The sequence below is a fragment of the Lontra canadensis genome, unplaced genomic scaffold, assembly GCF_010015895.1.
Source record: "Lontra canadensis isolate GAN:19392208 unplaced genomic scaffold, GSC_riverotter_1.0 scaffold46, whole genome shotgun sequence".
NCBI lineage: Eukaryota > Metazoa > Chordata > Mammalia > Carnivora > Mustelidae > Lontra > Lontra canadensis.
Genome location: NW_022631040.1, coordinates 14,823,952 through 14,844,759, shown reverse-complemented (window position 1 = coordinate 14,844,759; position 20,808 = coordinate 14,823,952). Strand labels below are relative to the sequence as shown.

At 53.0% G+C, this 20,808-nt stretch overlaps 1 protein-coding gene across 3 annotated transcripts in view; it reads right to left on the bottom strand.

The window, feature by feature from the left end:
• The window catches only part of RXRG (retinoid X receptor gamma), a 123,645-nt gene that overhangs the window by 21,185 nt on the left and 81,652 nt on the right, over positions 1 to 20,808 (bottom strand). The window contains exons 1-2 of one of the 3 annotated variants that reach the window (XM_032872989.1): positions 19,612 to 19,963; positions 4,552 to 4,799 (exon numbers count right to left, since the gene is read on the bottom strand). In XM_032872989.1, coding sequence (XP_032728880.1) covers positions 4,552 to 4,799; positions 19,612 to 19,660 — 297 coding nt within the window. In that variant the 5' untranslated portion in view covers positions 19,661 to 19,963. Of the gene's footprint in view, positions 1 to 1,497; positions 1,731 to 4,551; positions 4,800 to 19,611; positions 19,964 to 20,808 lie in introns of those variants that run through there. The other 2 variants (XM_032872988.1, XM_032872990.1) reach the window with 2 other exon arrangements.

Below are 20,808 nucleotides of genomic sequence, written 5' to 3'. Positions count from 1 at the left end.
GGCAGCTGGCCGCTTCCTGAGAACAGGGCGAAAACACACTTGACTGGTCTAGCTTCCATTTGCAGCCTCTCAGCCAGGGGCCAAATGCTTCCCGGATGCCCTAGAGCCATCATGGAACATCAGGTCCCGCATTTCTGAGCTGCTCTCAGCCAAAATTATTCCACTGAATGCAGATACGCGGCGGGCCTGCCAGGCCACAAGCAGGCCCTCCTTTTCCAGGGACCGGACTCTGCAGAGTGGGGCTCCTTTAACCCAGTGAGTGTCTTTGTCATGAGGAGTAGGGAGCTTGGACTTCCTGACCGGGGAGAGAGGGGCCCTGGGTTCGGGTGGACACCTGCTCTTCCTCACCATGTGATCTTGACCAGGTCACTTAACCAGGTCCCTGCTTCAGAGACTCGGTTTCCTCGTGTACAGACTCGATCCATGGTTTTTCCAACTCAGAGTGTGCGTGTGGCTGGGCAATGGGCAGGGCGAACAAGAAGGCTTCTGATCTCCTGTCCCAAGTTCACCCAACCTGCTTGTATCTGACACACACAACAGCCTTCCAAGTGTGCTTTCTCTTGGAGAAAAGACTTTACAGCTTAACTTCTTTAATTCACTATAGAAGATGATTCTTAAGGTCTGTTCCAGCTCTAAGAGTTGCAATTTTTATTACTTAAGTATTCTCTATAAAAATCTGCAAGGATAGTAATTCAGTTATCGATCACTACCAGGGCAGGAATTATCAGGGACAGAACCCAGGTGAGGCAGCTGGGTTCAGGTGGGGGCATTCCAAGGACATGCAGGGCTTGCTTCCAAGTCCAAACAACAGGCAGCACACTCACACACACTCACACGCACACACGCACACACACATACACACACAGAGTCAGGAAAATGAGGCCTAGATCCTTTTGTCTGAAAGCCCCATAAATATCTTCCCAACGATATATTCGGTGTTTCTGGAAATTGCTCCCTCCACTTAGATACTCCCCAGAGCAGAGACTGAGTCTTATAATTTTTTTTTTTTAAATCTCCAGTGCCCGGTTCAATGAATGCTTATGGTAATGAACTTCTGTGGAACCTCTCAGCAAGAGTGCGCCAGAATCAACAATCACACGGGGGTAGAGTATAAATCACTGAAGTGCGTAATAGCACCTAGGTGTACTAATAATCATATCACCCCCTTACTGCCGTAGAGCGCTTAAGAAGTGATTTTTCAAATGCAGAGCTCCCTTAATATTCATAACTATCCCTGTAGAGTAACCAGGGAAAAGCATGTTACCCCAAAATAGAGAAAAGGGAACCGAGATCCATGTAAGCCTCAGTGGTTTGCAAAAGGTTACACAGTCCCCGCCCCCACAGTACCGGCTTCAGTTCTCTTTACTCCTCGAGAATGAAAATGCAACAAGAGCAAAACAGAGTGAAACTCCAACGGCAGGAGCAGGGAACGGGAGACGCGGCTGCTGCTCCCACACCACAGCTCCCCCGCTCCCCTCGTCCCGAACCTGTACTTACCCGAGACCCGGCTCACTGCAGGAGCATGTTTCCTGCACGAGTCCCCCTCAGACCCGTCCGGGGCGAGGAAGACAAGATGCACAGAGACCTTCTATCCGGGCGGTTCAGAGTCCAGCTCACTGCAGCTAACAGATACGAGGTGCCCTGTGCCGGCCGCTTAACTGGGCAGAATGTTTCTGCTCGGGAGTTCCAGAGCCCGAGCCCACGACACCACTCAGTGTCCGGGGCTGCTGAGCTTCCCCAGAGCTTGGCAAGCTTAATATAGCTCCCGGAGTGAAACTTGGCCTCGGCCTCTGCACACAGCCCAGTTGGCCAGGACCACAGCTCTCAGCTGACCTTTCAACCCCAATCCCTCTGTACAGACATATGGTCCAGGAATAGCGGCCCTGCCACTCGCTCGGCTAGGAAGCTGAATTTATTGGTTAGGTTTGGCTCAATCAGACCGGAGCATGGTTGCTAAAAGCAGCCTTGAAGGATGGTGTCTTGCCCACTCCCCACCCACAAGCCCTGTCACTGTCTGTCACCTCACCCTGTCTTATTGCTTCATAGATACAATGATTGCCGTTTGAAACCACCTTGTTCTTTCTTTTGCTATTCGTCCGGCTTGCCTGCTACAGGGTCACCGCTGTGAAGCAAAGACTTCGGCTACCTTATTCAGCGCTTATCCCCAGAATGCAGGACAGTGGCAAGGACCGCCGGATACACAGTAGGTCTTCCTAAACAGTTGAATGAGTGGATGGGCGCACCCTGCCACGAGTTTACTTTCAGCCCAGAACTTCAACGTTTCCTTCTGTCCCCAGCCCACTGGCTAGGACCTGCCTTCCTGCAGTCCATTCGCACAAAAGAAACAAACAATATCTCACATTCTCAAGGGTATCCATCACCAGCTCTGCTCATGACAGCAGGTGACAGTGGCTTAAATACCGAGTGGACATCCCCGTGACCGGCTGGTCCCCACACCTCTGAGTGGTCACACACTCTCATGGAACAGGCATGTGGGACATTCAGAGCTGCCTTTTTTCTGCTCCCTGCCCTTGCGCCCTCGTGCCTACCGTCGCCCACACACGCTGCCTTGCAACTCACCTGCATGATGTGCCACGCCCCCCTTGAGGCTCCTCAGGCGCACTAATTCATCATCTTTTGATCCTTGGCAGCCAGCGGAAGATCTGGGGGTCACGGACTGAGTCAGCACACACCATGGCAGCAAGGTGAGTGCAGCGACATGAACACAGAGTGGGGGTCAGGATGCCGGGGCCAGAACCCCGGCTCTGCTTCCGACTGGCTGTTTGCGGGGGGACCCGTCACTTGAGCTCACTAGGCTTTGCTACTTCAATCGTGGGATGAGGACAATGTAGACAGAATTAGTGGTTCTCCGGTGGGCTTTCGCCAGCTCCACAAGGGCCAAAATATGGGATGGGGGAGAAATGTATACTCTGAAGAAGATCCTACGGGTGAAACCATCAGATTACAAACTGGGGCTAAAAGGCCTAGCCACATGTGACCCATTTGCTTGTCAAATCTTGACATCTGAATGGCTTCAAGGGAAGGGGGGCAGCTCCCTGGAGACCCTACCAGCCCAGCCGATAGATGTCCGCCCCACTCACGCACCTCTGTTGCCTGCCTGGCCCCAGCTCCCGCAATCCCACACTCAGTGACCACCCCCAAGGTCTTCTCAGATGCTCGGGTCCCCCAGTCGATAGATTTTTGAGTCCGTTAACACCCTCTAAAGTTCTGTGACCGCACATGGCTTTGCTTCCAGACTCTGCACCCAGGAAGCCTCTTGAAAGGGATGGTCTAAGGGTGGTCTCAGAAGTTCTCCCTGTATTAGGAAGAAATACTGGCATGACGGGATTCCTGGCTCTTCTCCAAAACCATAAATTCCAAGGAAGCCTCAGAACCTACCAATTCCATGGTTGGGGCAGGACAGTGCAACCCAAAAGTGAGATGCCCGTAAGTAAGAGAGGGGACATGGTAGATGGGATTATTGTTGCTAATTCTTCACATCCTCTGCACTGTGTCACCGTAGTACTTCCCGCTGAAACAGGCACCACCTAGTTCCCTGCCCTGCCAGTGTTGGGGTGAGCCGCACAGTTCGCTTAGGCCCATGGGACACTGGTGGGCACAAGCGAGCAGAGGCTTCACTGGACCCTGCTGCTCTGGTTTTCATTTTGCACTCGCGAGACCCCACGAGAAAAGCATGCCCCCACAGCTGTCGCTCCTTTACTCTGGGACCGAGGAGCAGACCTGCACCGAGTCTGCAGACTCGCCTGGCCCCCCGACCATCTGAAGCAGAGCCATCCCAGCCAACATACATTTGCAAGTGAGGGGGAAAAAAAATGTGTGTTTTTGTAAACCATGATAATTTGAAGATTGTTACACAGCATCATCATGGCAAGAGCTGACCACCACAGGAAAGGAGGGTGGACGACCTCGCTGCGACATTGCTGGCAGGAAGTGGCAATCAGCCACCCTCGGGGTCCTCAGTGCAGCAAGGACATGCAGCCCACGCACACACACTCCTCCCCTCTGTTGCAGCAGAAACACGAGGAATTAGGGGAGGTTTCCTTCATGAGTTTCTAGTCTTTTCCTCCATCTCAGGGACAACGGGCCATCTTCTAGATCTGTCCATGTGCCGTACCTGCCCAGTCCCCCTCTCGGTGACCAGCTCCTAGAGAGCAGAGACGGCATTCTGATCATTTCCGCTTCCCTATCGCCCTCAGCATGTAGTGGAGCCGCAGTCACTTCACAGACTTGATAAACACTCATTATTGAATAGAGAAGAACAGAGAGGGGTCTGTCCCCAGAATGACAAACGGCCCTCAGAAATGAGGAAATCACTGCCAGGGCTAAACCATTAAACCACAGGGGTGGCCTCTGGGCCACAGCCTCCTGGCCCATGAGGCATGGTCGACACACTCCGTGAAGGCCATGCAGGAGACAGGACCCGTCAGCAAGCAACCTCGGAGCCCTGCCGAGCCAGGGCTCAGCTCCAGCAGCAGCCAGGGACAACCTGTGCGAGTCACCGGGAAGTCCCGCGAGAGGATGGGCACCTACCTGGGAGCTGGGCGGGGCAACCAGATTGATTCCTGGAGGCGCAGGCAGTGCACCTGAGGGTGGGCCCATGGCAGACGTGATGACTCGATATGGAGAACCCAGGGCATTGAGAGGGGGCCCCACTGCACTCAGAGTCCGTGGGGCACTCACTGGGGTGTCCGTGTAGCTGGGGTGGCTGTCCATCGGCTTCCCTGTGGACAAGGCTGCCGATGGGCTCATGGACGTGGAGCCGGAGTGGCCGGGGGAGCCTGTAAGGAGAAGAGCATAGATGAGGGGAGACTGGGGGGCACAGAGATGACCCCTCGTGGACAGAGGCCCCCTGCTTGTGTCCTGTAGCCCTCCTCTCCTCCCAACCACACTGCGTATCTCTGACCCCAGGCTGCTGACACCCCCACTGAGCTGCTAGATTAAAGGCACGGGAAGAACCCACTCTCCGACAGAGCATGCATCCATGTTTTAGTTCCCTGATGCCGCCTGGAACCCACCTCGGACTGGGTCACATCAACACCCAGGGCCACAAGCAGCACAGCCCACGAGCCCCCAGCGCCTAAGGGGCTGTGGCCAGGGCCAGCCAGACAGGGAAGGGGGGTCAAGTCCAAACCCACACGTGGAGAGGAAGCGAGCAGGTGTCCGGGCTCCTCCGGAACGCCCAGTTCCACGCTCCTGGTGCTCGGAGAGCTGGGGTCGGGCTGAGCCTGCGAGGCAGGAACGGCTCACTCGCTCATGTGCGATGAACATTTTCTGAGACGCAGGTACGGTGTCAGGGGCCCAAGAGAACACAGTTCCTCCTGTCAGGGGTCACATTCCACCATGGCAAGGCGAGAGGGGTGGTGCGGGCAGAGACTGTTGTCATACCCTTGGCCACCTGTATCTTTTGCAACTTTGTGCCCATTAAGGTCTTTGCCCTGCTGTCTCCACAGCATGGGGTTTTATCAGCACCCAGGGAAGGAGACTCAGGATGGCTGGGCATGGCTCACTGGCCACAAAAAGGCCCAAGAGGGCAAGTGCAGACAGGCCTGCCCAAGCTGTTCCTACTCCAAGCACAGGGAGCTGTGGTCACAAGTGTCCACAGAACAGGCCCTGGGCACATGATCCTCTGGTCCTATTTCTCCCAGGTAAGTTGACTCCACATTCCCTTATAGTGAGCCACAGCTCAAGGTGACAGAGACGGAGGGGGCCCCGCTGTCCTCTCAGGAGCACAGCATGGAACCTTCTCTCCAGAAGAGAGAAGCTATAAACCCGTGGATCTGTAGCAGGAAACAGAGACCGGAGAAGCGAGAGGGCGGCCTTCCCTGAATCACAGCGCGGCTTCCCCGCATGGTTGCCTGGTCACTCAAGGGGTACCTCAAGTACCTGGTGCATGCGGGATGCGAGGTGCTATCCAAACCCTAGGAAGACCTCAGGGGTCACTCAGTGTAGCATTAGGAGCAGCATGGGGGGAGGGATGTGCTCCCTTCAAATACTGTGCAACTACTCTTAAACATAAATATTCCACTGGAAAAATGTCAGCCTGGAGTTTCTCTTGAGCTTCTGCTAACGTGGTTAAGGTCTCCCAGTGGAGAGAACAGTCACTGCCACCATCAAGGAAACTCTGATCGCCCATCATTCTACCCAGGGAGTTTCCATCTATCAGAGACAATGGTCTTACAAACAGATAAATCCCGATCACCCGATCTAAGTAGCACAACTGAAGAGGAACCACACTCTGTGGGTCCACAGAGGAAGTGCCCAAGGGGTTCAAATGAATGGCTCAGACCCTTATCACGTGTCCTGAATAGCATCAGGCAAATTCCATATGTTAACTCATTTCATCCTGACAATAAGCCTGTGAGGATCATTTTAGCTTTTTACAGATGAGAAAACTTATGCTCAGCCTTACCCCCACACTGTTCCGGGATGACTCGCTCTCCCCTCCATTCCTACCAAGTTCGGATTCATCCTCCAAGGTCTAAGTCAAGTGTTACCTCCTCCAGGAAGCCTTCCCTGGTGTTCCTGGTCTGGTTTGATGCCCTTTTCCATTTTTTAACAACAGCCTGCCCTTACTCATATCCTAGCATTTATTAAACTGTGTCGCCATATTTATTTATTTCCCTGTCTTTTCCATTAAACTGGGAGAGGGAGACGAGTGTCCGTTTTTGCTTCCCCACCCCCAGCAGGGTCCCTGGAGCCGCCCGGGTATTCAGTGACAGAGCTTAGATTCCAGCTGTCAACGTGAAGCCCACAATCTCCCCTGTGTGTTCTGTCAAGGACAGCAAGGATGATTTGGAGAGCCATCACCTCACAAAGTACAAGATGACTCAATTATGAAGGGATCTCAAGCTGAAAGTTTATCTGAAGGAGAGAGAAAAGGGCAGCTTCCAAGAACTCGAGCCAGAGAAACCAAAAATCTTCCCAGATGGCCACTGATTGGAAAGAACAATTTTAGACTCTTCTGAGGCCCTGGAAGCCTGTGACATTTAAAGAGGCCAATGTATATCTTGAGCCTGTTCCTAAGATAACATGTGACAGGTGAGCTGGGAGCCCGCCTGCCCTGATGGGGCGCGCTCTCCCGGCGGCCCCGTCGCCCCCACAGCCCCGCCACCTGAAGGCAATCGCTGTTCCCTCCTGGCTTTAGCTTTCCAGAGAAAAACCAAACGACCCTCCTACTCTCCTTTTTATTCTGTTTTATGTGGCTCTCAGAGAGCCTGTGCCTTTCACTTCTGTACCCTGAACTGGGGTACAGACAGACTGGGACGAGGCTTCGCTTCACACTTTCGTCAACCCCAGGGTTCGCAAGGTCTGAGACCTGTAACGCAGTCGTAAGGGACATTTTAGGTAGTATTTTATGTGGCAAACTCTTTAAAAAAATATTAATAGTTCTATAATTATTTTTACAGTTTCCTTCTATTAATAGCAAGTGACTAGGCTTCTATTTTTGCATAAGATTACCTTTCTAAAAATAGCAATTTTTAGATAGAAATATTAGATAGAAAAATATTAGATAGAAATATTAGATAGAAAATAGAAATAGAAAATTACCTTTCTAAAAATTTAAGTTTTCAGAAAGAGAGTAGGGGCTCCTGGGTGGCTCAGTCGCTTAAGCGTCTGACTCTTGGTTTCATCTCAGGTCACGATCTCCAGGTCGTGAGATGGAGCCCTACGTTGGGCCCCGGGCTCAGGGGAAGCCCGCCTGAGAGTCTCTCTCTCTCTCCCCTTCTCCTTCTGCCCCTCCCTCTGCTCACACTCTCACTCTCTAAAATAAATAAATCTTTAAAAATACAGGAGTACAGTGACCTAGGACCAAGTCCAAGTCCAAGGGTATTCCATAGGCAGAACACATGGGAATAGCGAGGAAGGGGATGTTGTGTAGGAGAAACACTGACCTGCACAAGGAACATAGGAACGTGGGCTTTGGGGAACTCACAAGTTGTTCCAGGAATAAAATAAGATGATGGGAGGGTGACTGAAATGAAAAGTACACTGTTTTTATTAATAATAATAATAGTAATAGTAATGCCAACCAGATATGCCTTGGCTGCTCAGTGAAGAGCCCGGCGTGCCTGAGACAGACTGAAACAGGGTTAAAGCTTGGTTTACAACGGCCTTAAAACGTGGTTTGCTTCTGCTGAGTCAGTGGTCCAGAAGCGGTGGGCTACTTTAGAACCACATTCACAAAAATAATAATAAAATCCGACAAAGCAGTGTGTCTTACAGGACTGCGGGTTGGTTCTGTGCTTCTCCATGACCCAGTGGTTCTCAGACAGGAGCGCTTTGCTTTTAGAAAAGGTAAAAGCACAGGCGTGTTTCTCAATGGAAAATGGACCCAGACTCACAGACACACGCCAGAGCGTGGCAGTCCACGGCACTTTCACGGCCTCCAGGCCTCTCTCCCCTTTTTCTCAAGCCACGTGGGAGCCACAGCCAGGACCAAAAGCCACTACATGTTTTCCAGAAACCCGGTTTCTAGTCCAGATCCGACGTCAAGGTTTCCCCTAATGCTTCCCTGTTGTCCCTTCAGGCCCATCCGCCCTGGTCCGGGCCCCAGCAGTCTTGCTCTCTCCCTGACCCTACCCCCTCTAACCCTCTTTGGCCACCGCCAGACTGTGCCCACTGCCACATGCCTGGGAAACGCACAAACCCTCCACTCCGCGGAGCTGACGCCCTTTGCTCAGGCAAGGATTGTTTAAACAAAAACGAACGCATCTGATGGGGAAGGGCTAGGGGGCTTTCTCAGGAGCATCTTCTCTCGGAGCAAGATACCTAAAAAAAAGTCTTTCTTATTTCTGGGCCTCATTCTGCCCCGGGGTGTCCTAGACCCCTCCGGCTGCAGGTCCGTGAAGGTCCAGAGCAGGCTACGGTCCGGCGGTACCTTAGAACAGCAGCGCAGGTCCCAGCCACCTGGCATGGTCTGAGTCCGGACCACTTTCCGAGGGACCCCTGTCGTCGGCAGCGGGACCTTCAGGCTCTTTGGGATTCCAGACTGCAGCCCGAGAGGCTGCATGTCCCCAGCAATCAGAGCTGTCTGGGAACCTGCGGGGCACCTAAACTCTCCAGATTCCTGAAGTCTGCATGGGCAGCGCCGCAGAACACGGGCCTCTGAAGCCACAAAGCCTTAGGTTGGGTTTGAGGCTCTGCCTCCTTCCAGTCACATAAACTTGAGCAAGGAACTTGACCCGCCTGAACGCAGTTCCCCACACAAAGTGGAGACACACACGCTCACCGTGGTGGATCGCTGAGGGCACCTGAGACCGTGGACCCCGCAGCAGCAAGTGCACTAACACACTATCCTGTAAATGTTGTGAGGGGCCGACTGTGTGTGGCTCGAACGCCGGTGTAGAAGATCACTGAGCCAGGCCTGTGCTAAATGCTCTATTAAGGACAGTCTTGGCCACACACAGTAAATCGCAGTAAATCACCACTGCTCTGAGCCCGGAGCACCCCTCCGTCACCCCAGCCACTCCACCCTTCCCCTGGGATCGCCCAGATCACCCCATAATCCAGCCCGGGACAAAGAGGTCCTCCAAGTGACCTCCAATCTGACCGTCTGCTGTCCTCCTGGTTGTCACATACTTTTAATTTCTATCCCTTGCTGTTCACGATTCCTATTACGGGACCGCCCCGAGCATGGAACGTAGCAGATGCTCAAAAGACACTTGACAATGGGATGGGAGCAGTGATGGGATCATTTTTTTGTTAATTAATGTATATTACTACAGAGAATTCATCAGTAGAAATCACTTGCATCAGAAATCTGTCCCCGCTGTTAACCAATGCAAAAATCTCTGAGTAACGAATTGCTTGTGTGTGTGCACATGCGTGTGTGTGTGTGTGTGTGTGTGGAGGGGGGCCTTGTTGAGAAAGAGAATCTCGGGTACTCAGAACTACAGAATTCTTACCAAAGTGAGGAAGTTGCCTAGCAACCTCCTCCTCAGCCAATGAAAGGAAAATGTCAAGCGTGAGTCTTCCTGACTGGCCAGACAAGGGAGCAAGTGGCCTGGTGTGTCCAGCCCTTTGCCGCCACGCAGGGACTTTGCTGGCCTGCTAACACGGCTCTCCTGCACCGCGGAAACTTGTACGGAAGCTTGACACCGGTTAATACCCACCCGCGGGGAAGGGGACGGAGGTAAAGAGGCACTATCTCTGAGTCAGGACTCTCCATCTGAAGTCGAGGGAGCATCGCACCGCCCAGTCCCACTCAACTCTCTCCCACAGGGCACCAGCGCACACCCAAGCCTGTCTTCTTGTCTCCGTGGGGGGACGTGGTGCGTGAGCCCCAGAATCAGAATCAGTCTGACACCCGGCTTGTTCTTGCCTTAAAAAGAAAAAAAAATACTTTTTTTAAATTATTATTTGAGAGAGACACAGAGAGCATGGGGCAGGGGGTGAGGGGGTGGGGACAGAGGCAGAGGGAGTGAATCGTCCGCAGACTCCCCACTGAATAAGGAGCCTTCTCTCAGGACCCTGTGATTGTGACCTGAGCCAAAATCCAGAGCCAATCGCCTCACCGACTCACCACAGTGCCCTGTGGCTTGCTCTTCCCAGTGTAAGGGAAACTTATCATCTTTCCGCCTGTGGCTGCTTGGCTCCTAACACAGGCAGGCTGCAGAGTGAGGTAGGCAGAGGCCCGCCACAGGACGCACTTTAACTGACACTAATAGGCACCTCCTTCCATGACTAACAACAACAAAAGAATATAACATTCATTGAGCAATTGCCAGGAGCCAGACCTGGTTCTCGACGCTTTATATACATTGACATACTTCATACCTACAAGCCCCGTTAAGGTTGGTTTGCTTATCTCTACTGTACAAATGCAAAAGCTGGGGTACGGAGAAATTAAAGACATCACCCAAGGGAACAGGACTCGTAAATTATACATGTGGCATCTAAATGGAGGAAGGCGGCAGATCTGGGCTTTAGCCCCATCCCCACCATGAACTACCCTCCTCCGGGACTCCTCCCAGCAGCTCTCCCTGCCTTCCCCAATCTAACTTGCCTCCCTATTCTGGACTTTGACCCTGGCACATTGTTAAAAGAATTTTTTTCTTATTTGATTTTATTTTCAGTGTTCCAAGATTGTTACACGTATTGCATGGAGCACTGGGTGTGGTGCATAAACAAAGACTTTATTTTTTTAAGTCATCTCTACACCCAACATAGGGCTCAAACTCACTCCTGATCCTGAGATCAGGAGTCCCCTGCTCTAGGGACTGAGCCAGTCAGATGCCCCTGACCCTGGCACTCCCTGACTAAGACACTCCCCTCCCAGATTCTGGCCCCGCCCACTTCCAAGGGGCGGGGCTCCATTCACTGGAGTCCTAGCTCAGCCTGACCTTTGCTTCTCCCTTCTCCAGTGGAAGGGGCACTTGGATGCCAGGGGTTTGCTAGTCCACGTTTCTTACATTTGAGTCACTGTTGGCATGTTCAAAAGCACCTGCACGTAAGCCTCGGAGCTTCATGGCCACCCGGACATGGACAGGAGGGTATCTCCGAGGCACAGAGCTCTACAGCTTAACGGGGGCCAACTCCAAGGTGGGAGGTCCCCAGCTCCCAGGCAGTAAGGAGCAGAAGCAGAAGCCACATTTCTTGATAAGAAGCCTTCTCTGCTCTCGAAATGTTTTCTGGCTTTCTCAGTGGGGAGAATAAAGCAACGCGACAGAAGTCGTGAGTGTGTGGGAGAAGGTGCTCAGCACCCAGGGCCCCTCAGCAGCAAGCGAGGACGCAAAGATCAGCGGCTCATGGGTTCCGCGCCCCTAACCAGCCTCTCGGAGTCTCCCAGGGCAGTTCAGGGTTCCAGCAGGTCCCCTTAGAGGAGGGCTTGGGGCTGTTGGGGTGGGAGATGGGGTTGCTTCTCCCGGTGCTTGGAGGAGGGGGAGAGCACAGTGGCATCTCCTCTTCCTTCCCCCTCCCTGCCCCTCCCTGCTCCCATCCTGCCAGCCCCTCCCACCCCATCTCTCCTAAAATCTGCCATGATGGGGGTAGTGAAAAGCAGGCAAAGATTGATAATCAGCCTCATTATCACCAGCATTATATATAATTATAGCAAAACCTTACTCATTTCGATCAATTGAGAGAAAAAATCAGTCTAAATTCTTGACAAGTTGGCAGATTACTTTTAAATTACAATTTTATTACTTCTAAGTAACACACGTGAAGAGTTTGTATTTCCAGTACCGCAAGCTAATGGTTATTAAGCGGAGATTTTATAAAATCTGCTTTAAAAGACTTCTTTGTAATTAACACCCGGTTAATATGCTAATGATGCTCTCTACCAGGCTTTTTAAATTGCTTCAAAACAGATGTAACTTAAATGGGGCAACACTTCTACAGTCTTACTTGTTCCACGAACTTTTTTTGTGTGTGTCATTTTTTTTTTTTTTTGGCAAAGGAGCAAATACAAACTAGTTCATACCATGACCAAATTTAATCACCTTTCCAAATCAGTTAGGTCATAAATTCGTAAGGCCATATTGCTTAGGGTTAGAAATCTGACTTTCAGGGCGTGTAGAATTACCGTGTTTTAGAGAAAAGAAAATAATCCCAGAGAGTTTGCAGGACTTGCTGAAGGCTACACGATCAGGACAAAAACACTGTGTCTTCTGGCTCCCAGGTTCAAGGGCATTCCACGCTCTACATACCATCTCTCACTCACAAAGCTCTTCATAACCATATACCGTTTATTTCCGATACACTGTTTATTTCCATGTCTGCTATTGGTTTAATCAGTCAAAAAAATATTTGTTGAGTGCCTACCATGTCCAGACCCCAAGCTAGGCACCACGGAGAGAGCAGTCCCTCCTGGGAGCCGGTGCCTAGTTCACGGAAGCTTGAACCTGACTCAGAGAGGTTGGTAGGGCAGAAATAAACCCCATTAGCTCGACTTAGAAAAACAGGTTCAGAATGATAAAGTGACCTTTGTAAGCGCTTGCTGTGAGCTATTGCAGACCTAGAATCTGAGTTGAGTCTAGCACAGTTTCTGGTAACCTTTCTGCATGTAATTAATGACATCTTGCTTGCATATCACTTTTCCTACCCAGGACCAAATTATCAACCTTGATGGTACAGGTGGATATTACGCTGTGTCTAACTCATAAGGGAGAGGGAGGCCAAAATCCTGGAGCAGGGGCTCCTCTAACAAGTCTTCTAAAGACTGCAATCATCTTAAAATACAGTAAACAACACCCCTAGTGCATGTTAACATTAGGCAAGGCACACAGGATCATTTATTCCCAGGGTCTAAATGCATAAATTCCTGGGACCCATTCGCTTAACCTCAGTCCCAAGAAACATTTCTGGAAATAAGTCATCTCCAAATGTTATACGGAGGCAGACTACAGAGCGTGTAACTGGTTTATCATTCCTTCAGGGCAGGGAATGGGTCTGCCTTCTTGGAGCTCTGCACAACCCTTGCACAAGCCAGATACTTAGCCAATGTGTGCCTAACCACCAACAGGCATTCCCAGCACAGTCTAGAATATTCTCTCCCTGCTGATGAACTCTAACCTTTGCTCTGCTCCCCTCATTGCTGAGGCTGAAAAGTCACAAGTACCATGACCCCCCAAATGTCTAAGAGACTGCTTCCCAATGACGCTCGTGACCAGCAAAGGAGATGAAGGAGATGGTGAGTTCGCAGACATGAAAGCCAGGCCAAACAGCCTAGAAGAAACATCCCAACATATGTGCTAAGCTACTTCTGGGCCGCTCCTCTGACTCCTAGTAAATGCTTTCTGAATTAAAGATCACAAGCTTCTCCATTCTTCAAGTTCAGATGTTGGATTCCGAAATCCCATCAGGAACTTGAGCTTGATCTCACACCTCGAATCTTCCCGTCTCCCTCCCTCTCAATCAAGGTATGTAATAAGGACAGCAGGGGGTTCCAGGTTGTTCATGACTCATCAAAGTCACTGGCCCTGGGCCAAGGTCTCCTGAAGACTGGAGGGGTTGAAGGTCCCAGGTCCCAGCTCTCTTTCTGCCAGATCTCAGGAGGCTTGCCCCAGAATGATTTGTGAAAACAGAACTTTCTGTAACACGCGCTGAATCCATGTCTGCCTTTGCTTTGTCAGGATCGCCTGGAGTGCTGTCTGATGCTTTAAGAACAGACATGCTTCCCCTAAGAAAAATCTACACACAAAATTCTAGTGACTTTAGAACTCTAGTCTCCAAATTTTCTGAAATGGCAAAGGGGATCTTTTACCATGTGTTTACGATCGTCTAGGCTTTATTTATTAAACCCCCGCACTGTGGAAAGTTAACACTGACCCTGTGGGGTGGGTAGAACTGAGTTATTTCCCCAAAGGGTGGGGGGAGGGCTCTCAGAGGCTTCCTCACCCCTCCATCTCCCCCTCCGGCTACCCCAGGGAACCCAGTCTGAAGACCACAAGCAGCTGCAGGTCTGGGGCAAGCCACCCTGCTTCCCCACATGTCCTCGCCTGTAACTAAGGGGTCATCCCCACCCCGACCCGCAGGCCCCTCAGTCTAGCTTTAAAGACTCAGCCCTGTGGTGGTGGGGAAGCCAGGAAGAGGCCGGTTAGAGGGCGGGATGAGAACCATTGCAGACTGGAGAGCACTCAGCCTTCTCTAGAACGACCCCCTCGGGCTTCGCAAACAGACAGGAGCACTGAACCTCCCTGTACCTTAGCTTTCGCTACTTCAGCTAGGCTCCTCTCACCCTAGGACAGGATTCGGATACAAGCAGTTGCAACAGGAGACCCTAGAGCCAGCAAAGACTCAAAGGTTTACTCTCCCGCTCTTCATAAAGTTTGCTGAGCCCCACCTTAGAATATAAGGTCGTGCTCCATGTATTAGAACAAAGCAGGGTCCATCTGGACACTTTTTGGATTTTTGTTTTCTTAGCACCTCCCAGTGCCCAGTGCCCTGCCCCCACACCCAGTCATTTCAGTCATTTGCTATAATTACACATGTCCAAAAAACGCATTATGATCAGAGCACTGAGATTGTTAGTTGCTGTTATTACACATAATTCACCCATTTATAGCAGATCTGGGACTCCATGCCCCCGCACCCCACCCCCTCTCCACCCTAACCCCCCAACAAACAGCAGGTGCGGCATACGGCTCCAGCACCGCAGGCAGCTTGCACCTGCCTGGATTTGGATCCTGGGTCTGCCCCTTACCAGATAGGCAATCTTGAGCAATTTGCTAAACCTCCCCGTGACTCTGGTCATCTAGTCCAACAGTGATACTGTCATCACTCCCCGTGATAACAGTAGTGCCTTCCCTCCAGGAGCCCTAGAGAATATTAAATGAGACGGTGTTTCCAATGCCAAGGAGAGATTTGCAATGTGGAGGAGGGCTTGGCACACAGTAGGTGCATAATACACATTAGCTACCATTTCACTCTTGTGACGACCGCTGAGTCAGGACCTGGACCAATCCCATGAGAGCCCCCCACACCCAAGCATTCTAGAAAATGAATTTTTACATTCCCTGGGCCTCTGAGTCTTCCACTTTCCAATAAGAGAAAATCACAGCTTCCCCTGGGAGCCCCTGGCATCCCAGCCACCCAGCTCTAGTGGCAAAGTTCTCCGCAGATACAGAAGCGACATAATGAGGGGAAGGAAGAGGTGGAGAATTTAGATTAGTCTTTGCACAATTTCTTCCCCCAGTTCCTATTCAGCTCTCTGTCTCCTGGTAAGATTGTAAATGTTTCAGAAAATAGTTTACACTAAATATGTTCCTTCCTAAATCTCATAAACAGTTACGCCTTCCGACATAAACCCTAACCACTTACGTCCACGGTAGGTCCCAATTAGCCACCCACACATTTGTGGGGGGGAGAAGTATGTTCTGACGCACGCATCCGTGTACACACACACACACACACACACACACACAGCTCCCACACCCACGCTCATCCTCACAGCTCCCCCCAGACATACACACAAACACGTGGGGACATGTAACTCCGACCCACCCCTCCTCTAAGGAGACTCTTAGGGCAAAAGCAGAGTGTTCCACACAAATGTCAGGGCCATCTGGGCAGGACTCTTGCAAATCATTGGGCCTCCAGGGGCAGCCCCAGCAGGGCCCAGAGTCCCTTGCTGCTGAGTGACTGCAAACTCCCCTGTGTTTTATTCCTCAGTGGTCAGGCCACAGGTCTGCGGCCACGGGGTAGGGCCGCGGCGGGATCAGGGCTCCTCAGCCCAGCAAGGCCTGCGCTGCTTCCCGTGGCTTCCCGGCCTGTCCCCGAGCAAGTGTGTGGTCCACAGACGCCCTGACCGGCAGCTCAGCTGACCAGGGATACCGGAGCCCGACGGCCTGGGTTCAAATCCCGGCCAGTGTCACTTTCCGGCCCCAAGACCTTCAACACGTTACCACACCGTGCAGTGCCTCCGCTTCCTCGCCTCTAAAAGCAGCGGGATCCTCGTGGTGACTCCTTGGAGGGTTGTCAGGAGCCTTCAGGGTCAAGGGCTTGCGAGGGGAGCAGGCCCCGTGCAAGGGCAGCTGCAGCGACCTTTGTTCCCTGAAACTCAAGCCCCCTGCTCCCGATCCTGCTCTCCCCCCGAGGATTACCGCACAATTGGATGGGGGAATTACAGGCTTTGTTTTGCCATCTTCTTAGAGGCAGCAACTGTCTCCTCCAGGCAAACAAATCTCTTACTGAGCAGCTGGCAAAGCCAGGATTTGGCGGAGAAGGAGGGAAGGGTTCTCTGCTCGTCACAAGGCAGGGCGGGGCGCTGGGCACCGGGGCACCTCGGCGAGACCACCGTGACCACCGCAACCCAGGTAGTCACAGCAGCTCGGCCCAAGGAACCAGCCCCTCTTCATCGATGGGACGATGAGCTCACATCTGGGAAGCACAGCCCCAGACACGATCTCCAGGGCGATCTCCCACGGGTGACTTTGTGTCCCTAGAGCTCCTCACAGGGGATCCCAGGAGCCCCCTGAGGCTCCATTTGCTGCTGTATAAAAAGGTAAGGGGGGCAGGCACAAATTACTGCATATATGTGTTTCCTCTCTCTGTGCCGGCGCTGCAGGTGACAGCCACCCCAGTCCTCAGGTTTTCCCTGTGTCTTGGGGGTGTGCCAAGTTCTCAGACAGACCTCCCTGCAGCTGGGGGGCGGGGGGGGGCGGGGGATGTGCTCTGGCTCAGTGTTTTAGCACTCTGAGCCAGTGCACGCAAACAAAACGGAAAACATCAACAGAACTAAACAAAATAATTGTTCTCCTCCCTTGGGAACAAGGAAAAGTCGCATCAGAGGGAGACATTTAAACAACCTAGTGGCCCTTTTCCCTCTGGCTCCCCGTGTTACATCAACGTATTTTCTTCTGTGGCTGCACTGCTGTGTCTCCTTGTCTCTGAAACCTCATTACACCAACCACCAGAGCCCCCACAAACGTGAGACTCCAAACCAGCAAAAGTGTGTGCACCTTCGTGGACCTCATTTTATTTCCCAAGATTCCTAATTCATTATTCTCCAGTAACGTTTGATTTTTCGGTTAATCTGCATGTTCAGTGCTTGAGCAAAATGGAAGAGATGAAAATATTAACTTTTACTACGGACCAAACACACAGACAGTACCTGCTTCTCTGAATGTTCGCACATTTCAGTCTCAAAACAATACCTGAGGATGGGATTATCAGCTCCATTTTAGAGACCAAGGCATTGAGGCTCAGAGACAGGCAATTCCTTGCCTAAGGCCACACAGCTAGTATGTGAACCCAACTCCAGTTCTCTTGCTCTTTCTCTCTCCCTTTCATGCTCCTTGCACTAGATCCGATTAAAGGAGTACTATTCTAAGTTTGAGTCAGGGGTTTTCTGGAAGTTTCTCTCCCATTCAAGCCCATGTAGCCTTAGACTGGCCCCTGCCTTGTTGAGGCCTCCATTTCCACTCCAAAAATGAGAGGTCTAAGACACTCTTCGAGGTCCCTGAGCAGACTAACATTTTGAGATTCCAGCAGGCGGCCCCGGTTGAATTTGGCGCTAGACCTTCTTTATCCAACCTTGCTCTTAGCTCTCCCTAGATCTTTCCACCCTCAACCCTGTTTCACTCCCACTGGCTCAGAGGGTCTCCATGACATTCATGAAGCCACAGCCTCCCAGACCTTGGGGAACCTAAGAACCTCGAGGGCAAGCACATCCCTCTGACCTCAGACAACTGAATTCAGAGGGAAAAGAAGAAAGTGTCTCGACTGTGAATGGGACCGAGACAGGAGCTGAGAAGGCTTTTCACACCTAGGACCCAACTCTAAACGAGATCGGATGTCCCGGTCACATCCTTGGCCACCACTCTCACTGGGTCATAACATGAGACTAGCCCCAACGACTTCAACATCCCCTCTTCCAGGAACACATCTGTGGCCCCCCCCTCTTGAGTCCCAGCAACAGCCTCCTCCTGCACCCCAAAGCACGCAGAGCCGGAAATATGACAGTGTGCCTGTGCGATGAGCCTGCTCTGCACAAGTGGCAGAGCCCGTGTCTCATTCACATCTGTCTTCCCAGAACCTAATACCACGCTTGGCTCGCAAACTCCCCAAGGCACCGTGAATGAAAGAGCAAGTCCCCCAGCCCAACACCACCCCGGCAGGGGCCATGGCCACCTTGCAACGTCCCTCCATTCCTCACAGAGGGCTCTGCATGGCCAAGGAGGCAAGCTGTAACCCCCCCCACCCCACCCTCGGATGAATTGCCTATCTGTCCACACAGGAGGTCGGGAGAGCAGGGACTTTTGAGTTCTCAAGACCTAACAAGAATTTCTGCTTTGTCCTGTCTGCCAGCATCCGCAGGGCAAAAGCTCCTCTTTGGCTCCCAAGAGCACAAGCTTCGTGCCACCAGCTGACAAGTGACAGGCCAGTCGGTCAGCTGTTGGTTCCATTTATTCAAAGCTGGACGGCTGAACTGCTTCTGCCACTGAATGAAGGGAACCTCGAGTCCCACGGAAGGCGGCCCCTGGAAAGTGAGCAGGGCTGCCGGCAGGGACCCTGGCAGTGGAGAGCAGCAGGGAGGGGGCGCGGGGCTATTAGCAAATCAAAAGGGAAGACAACAGAGGAAGGAAAACAGGGTGGCAAATTCAAGTGCTCCGTTTTCTTTTAAAAAAAAAAATCCGATTGTGGGGAGATCTGCGTTTCAATAAAACAAGCATGCCCTTGTTAGCACGTATGGCAGGGGCTCTTAATAGAGAGGCAAAGCCTTTTTCACCGCATGTTTCTCATTACAAGTTGGATAACAGGTACGTCCCAGTGATACCCTCTGACTCTCCCACATTGCCCACGCGCACAAACACACTGGGTTCTAACAACGCTCTCGCTCCGTCTGGGTCTCCGATCCAGTCCCCGGCAGGTGGGCTGGCACGCTCCGTGGGGTGTCTGCACGCCCTCTCTCCTGCTCGCTCATGCTGCTGTGCGCCGATCCTCGCCTCCGACCATCCCCTCTCCCTCCCTCTCCCCTGCACGCACAGACACACTCCGCGGAAACACACGGCCCGTGCAGACGAACATCCCTGCCCTCCTCTAATTCACTGGCAGCCGCGTGCCCGCAGGTCGCGGTTCCCCTCCGGCCCCTCCACACAGGTCCCCCACCCCGCACCCCCGACCCCGGGGCAGCCCCGGCGCCGGACTCACCGCCGAAGCCTGTGGGAAACTTCATGAAGTGAGAATAATTCCCGTACATGTTTACTCTTCAGTTCATGCTCCTCTCCCGAGCGTCTGCCGAAGAGCGCGGCCTCCCGGGCTCCCGAGCGCCGCCGGGGCTGCCTTCAACTCGGGCTAACAGGAGCGCTCATCGCGTCCTCGCAGCCCGGGCAGCTCGGGCTGGGCCGGCCCTCCGGGATTAGTCTGGAATCTGCCCCTCGCTCGGAGCGGCCACATAGCGCGTCCGGGCGGCGCGGCAGCTGGTGCCTGTCAGTTACCACGCACGGCGCCGCCGCCGCGCCCCGCCGCGCACGGGCTCCTGTTGCTTTGATTCACTCGGGGCTGGGCCGCCGCGTGCGCTCCGCCGGCTCCGCGCCTCCCCGGGGGCGCTGCCGGCGGCGGGCCCCGCGTCCCGGAAGCCCAAGGCGCTGCGTGACCGCCCCCCGGAGGTCGGGAGCCGGGGAGGGGCGGCGGGGGCAGGGGCCGAGGGGGGGACGCAGGCGGGCCGGGGGGGGCGCTCCTCCTTGATTGGCACCCACGGACGTCGATGGGGTGTTGGGCAAATGCGTTTTCGCACTCGCGCTCCTGTCCGTCCTCTGCACTGGGTTTTTTGTTTTCCTGCAGGGGGGCAGGGGTGAGGGCCTAGCGAGAACAGAGCCCCTTCCTGGGCACAAGATCGCAGAAGGGGGAGACTCGGGCCCCAGCTGTGGAACACCAAGCTGCAGCCTCCCTCGCCTGTGCGGTGGGCCTCTCCTGCTCTGGGGCCGGAGGCGTTTGCGCTCTAACAGAAGCAGCCTGACAGGTGCGGCCCCGGGGCATTCACAGGGAAGACGCGCGAGCAGGGAGGACGCGTGGGCTCCAGGTGGCGGTGGCCATTCACTGGAGGGATGCATTCGCCCAACACACCGCGGTCATCCCGCCCTTGTCATCCCATCCTGCCTTCCCTCAGAAGGCACCACTGAGTCCTCACTGAGCCAGAGACTCTCTTGGCTGGAACCCAGCTACAAATCAGAGTCCAGGTATCCCTTTGATATGCGGATCTGTTATACAGTTTTCCTGACAACACACTGTGGGCCTATCCTTGGACACCTCCAGCCATCGGAGGCTCACTACTATCCCATTCCGTTTCCGGAGAGCTCTTGCCATAAGAAAGTTTTTAATTGAACTGACGTCTACCTCCTTTCTGTA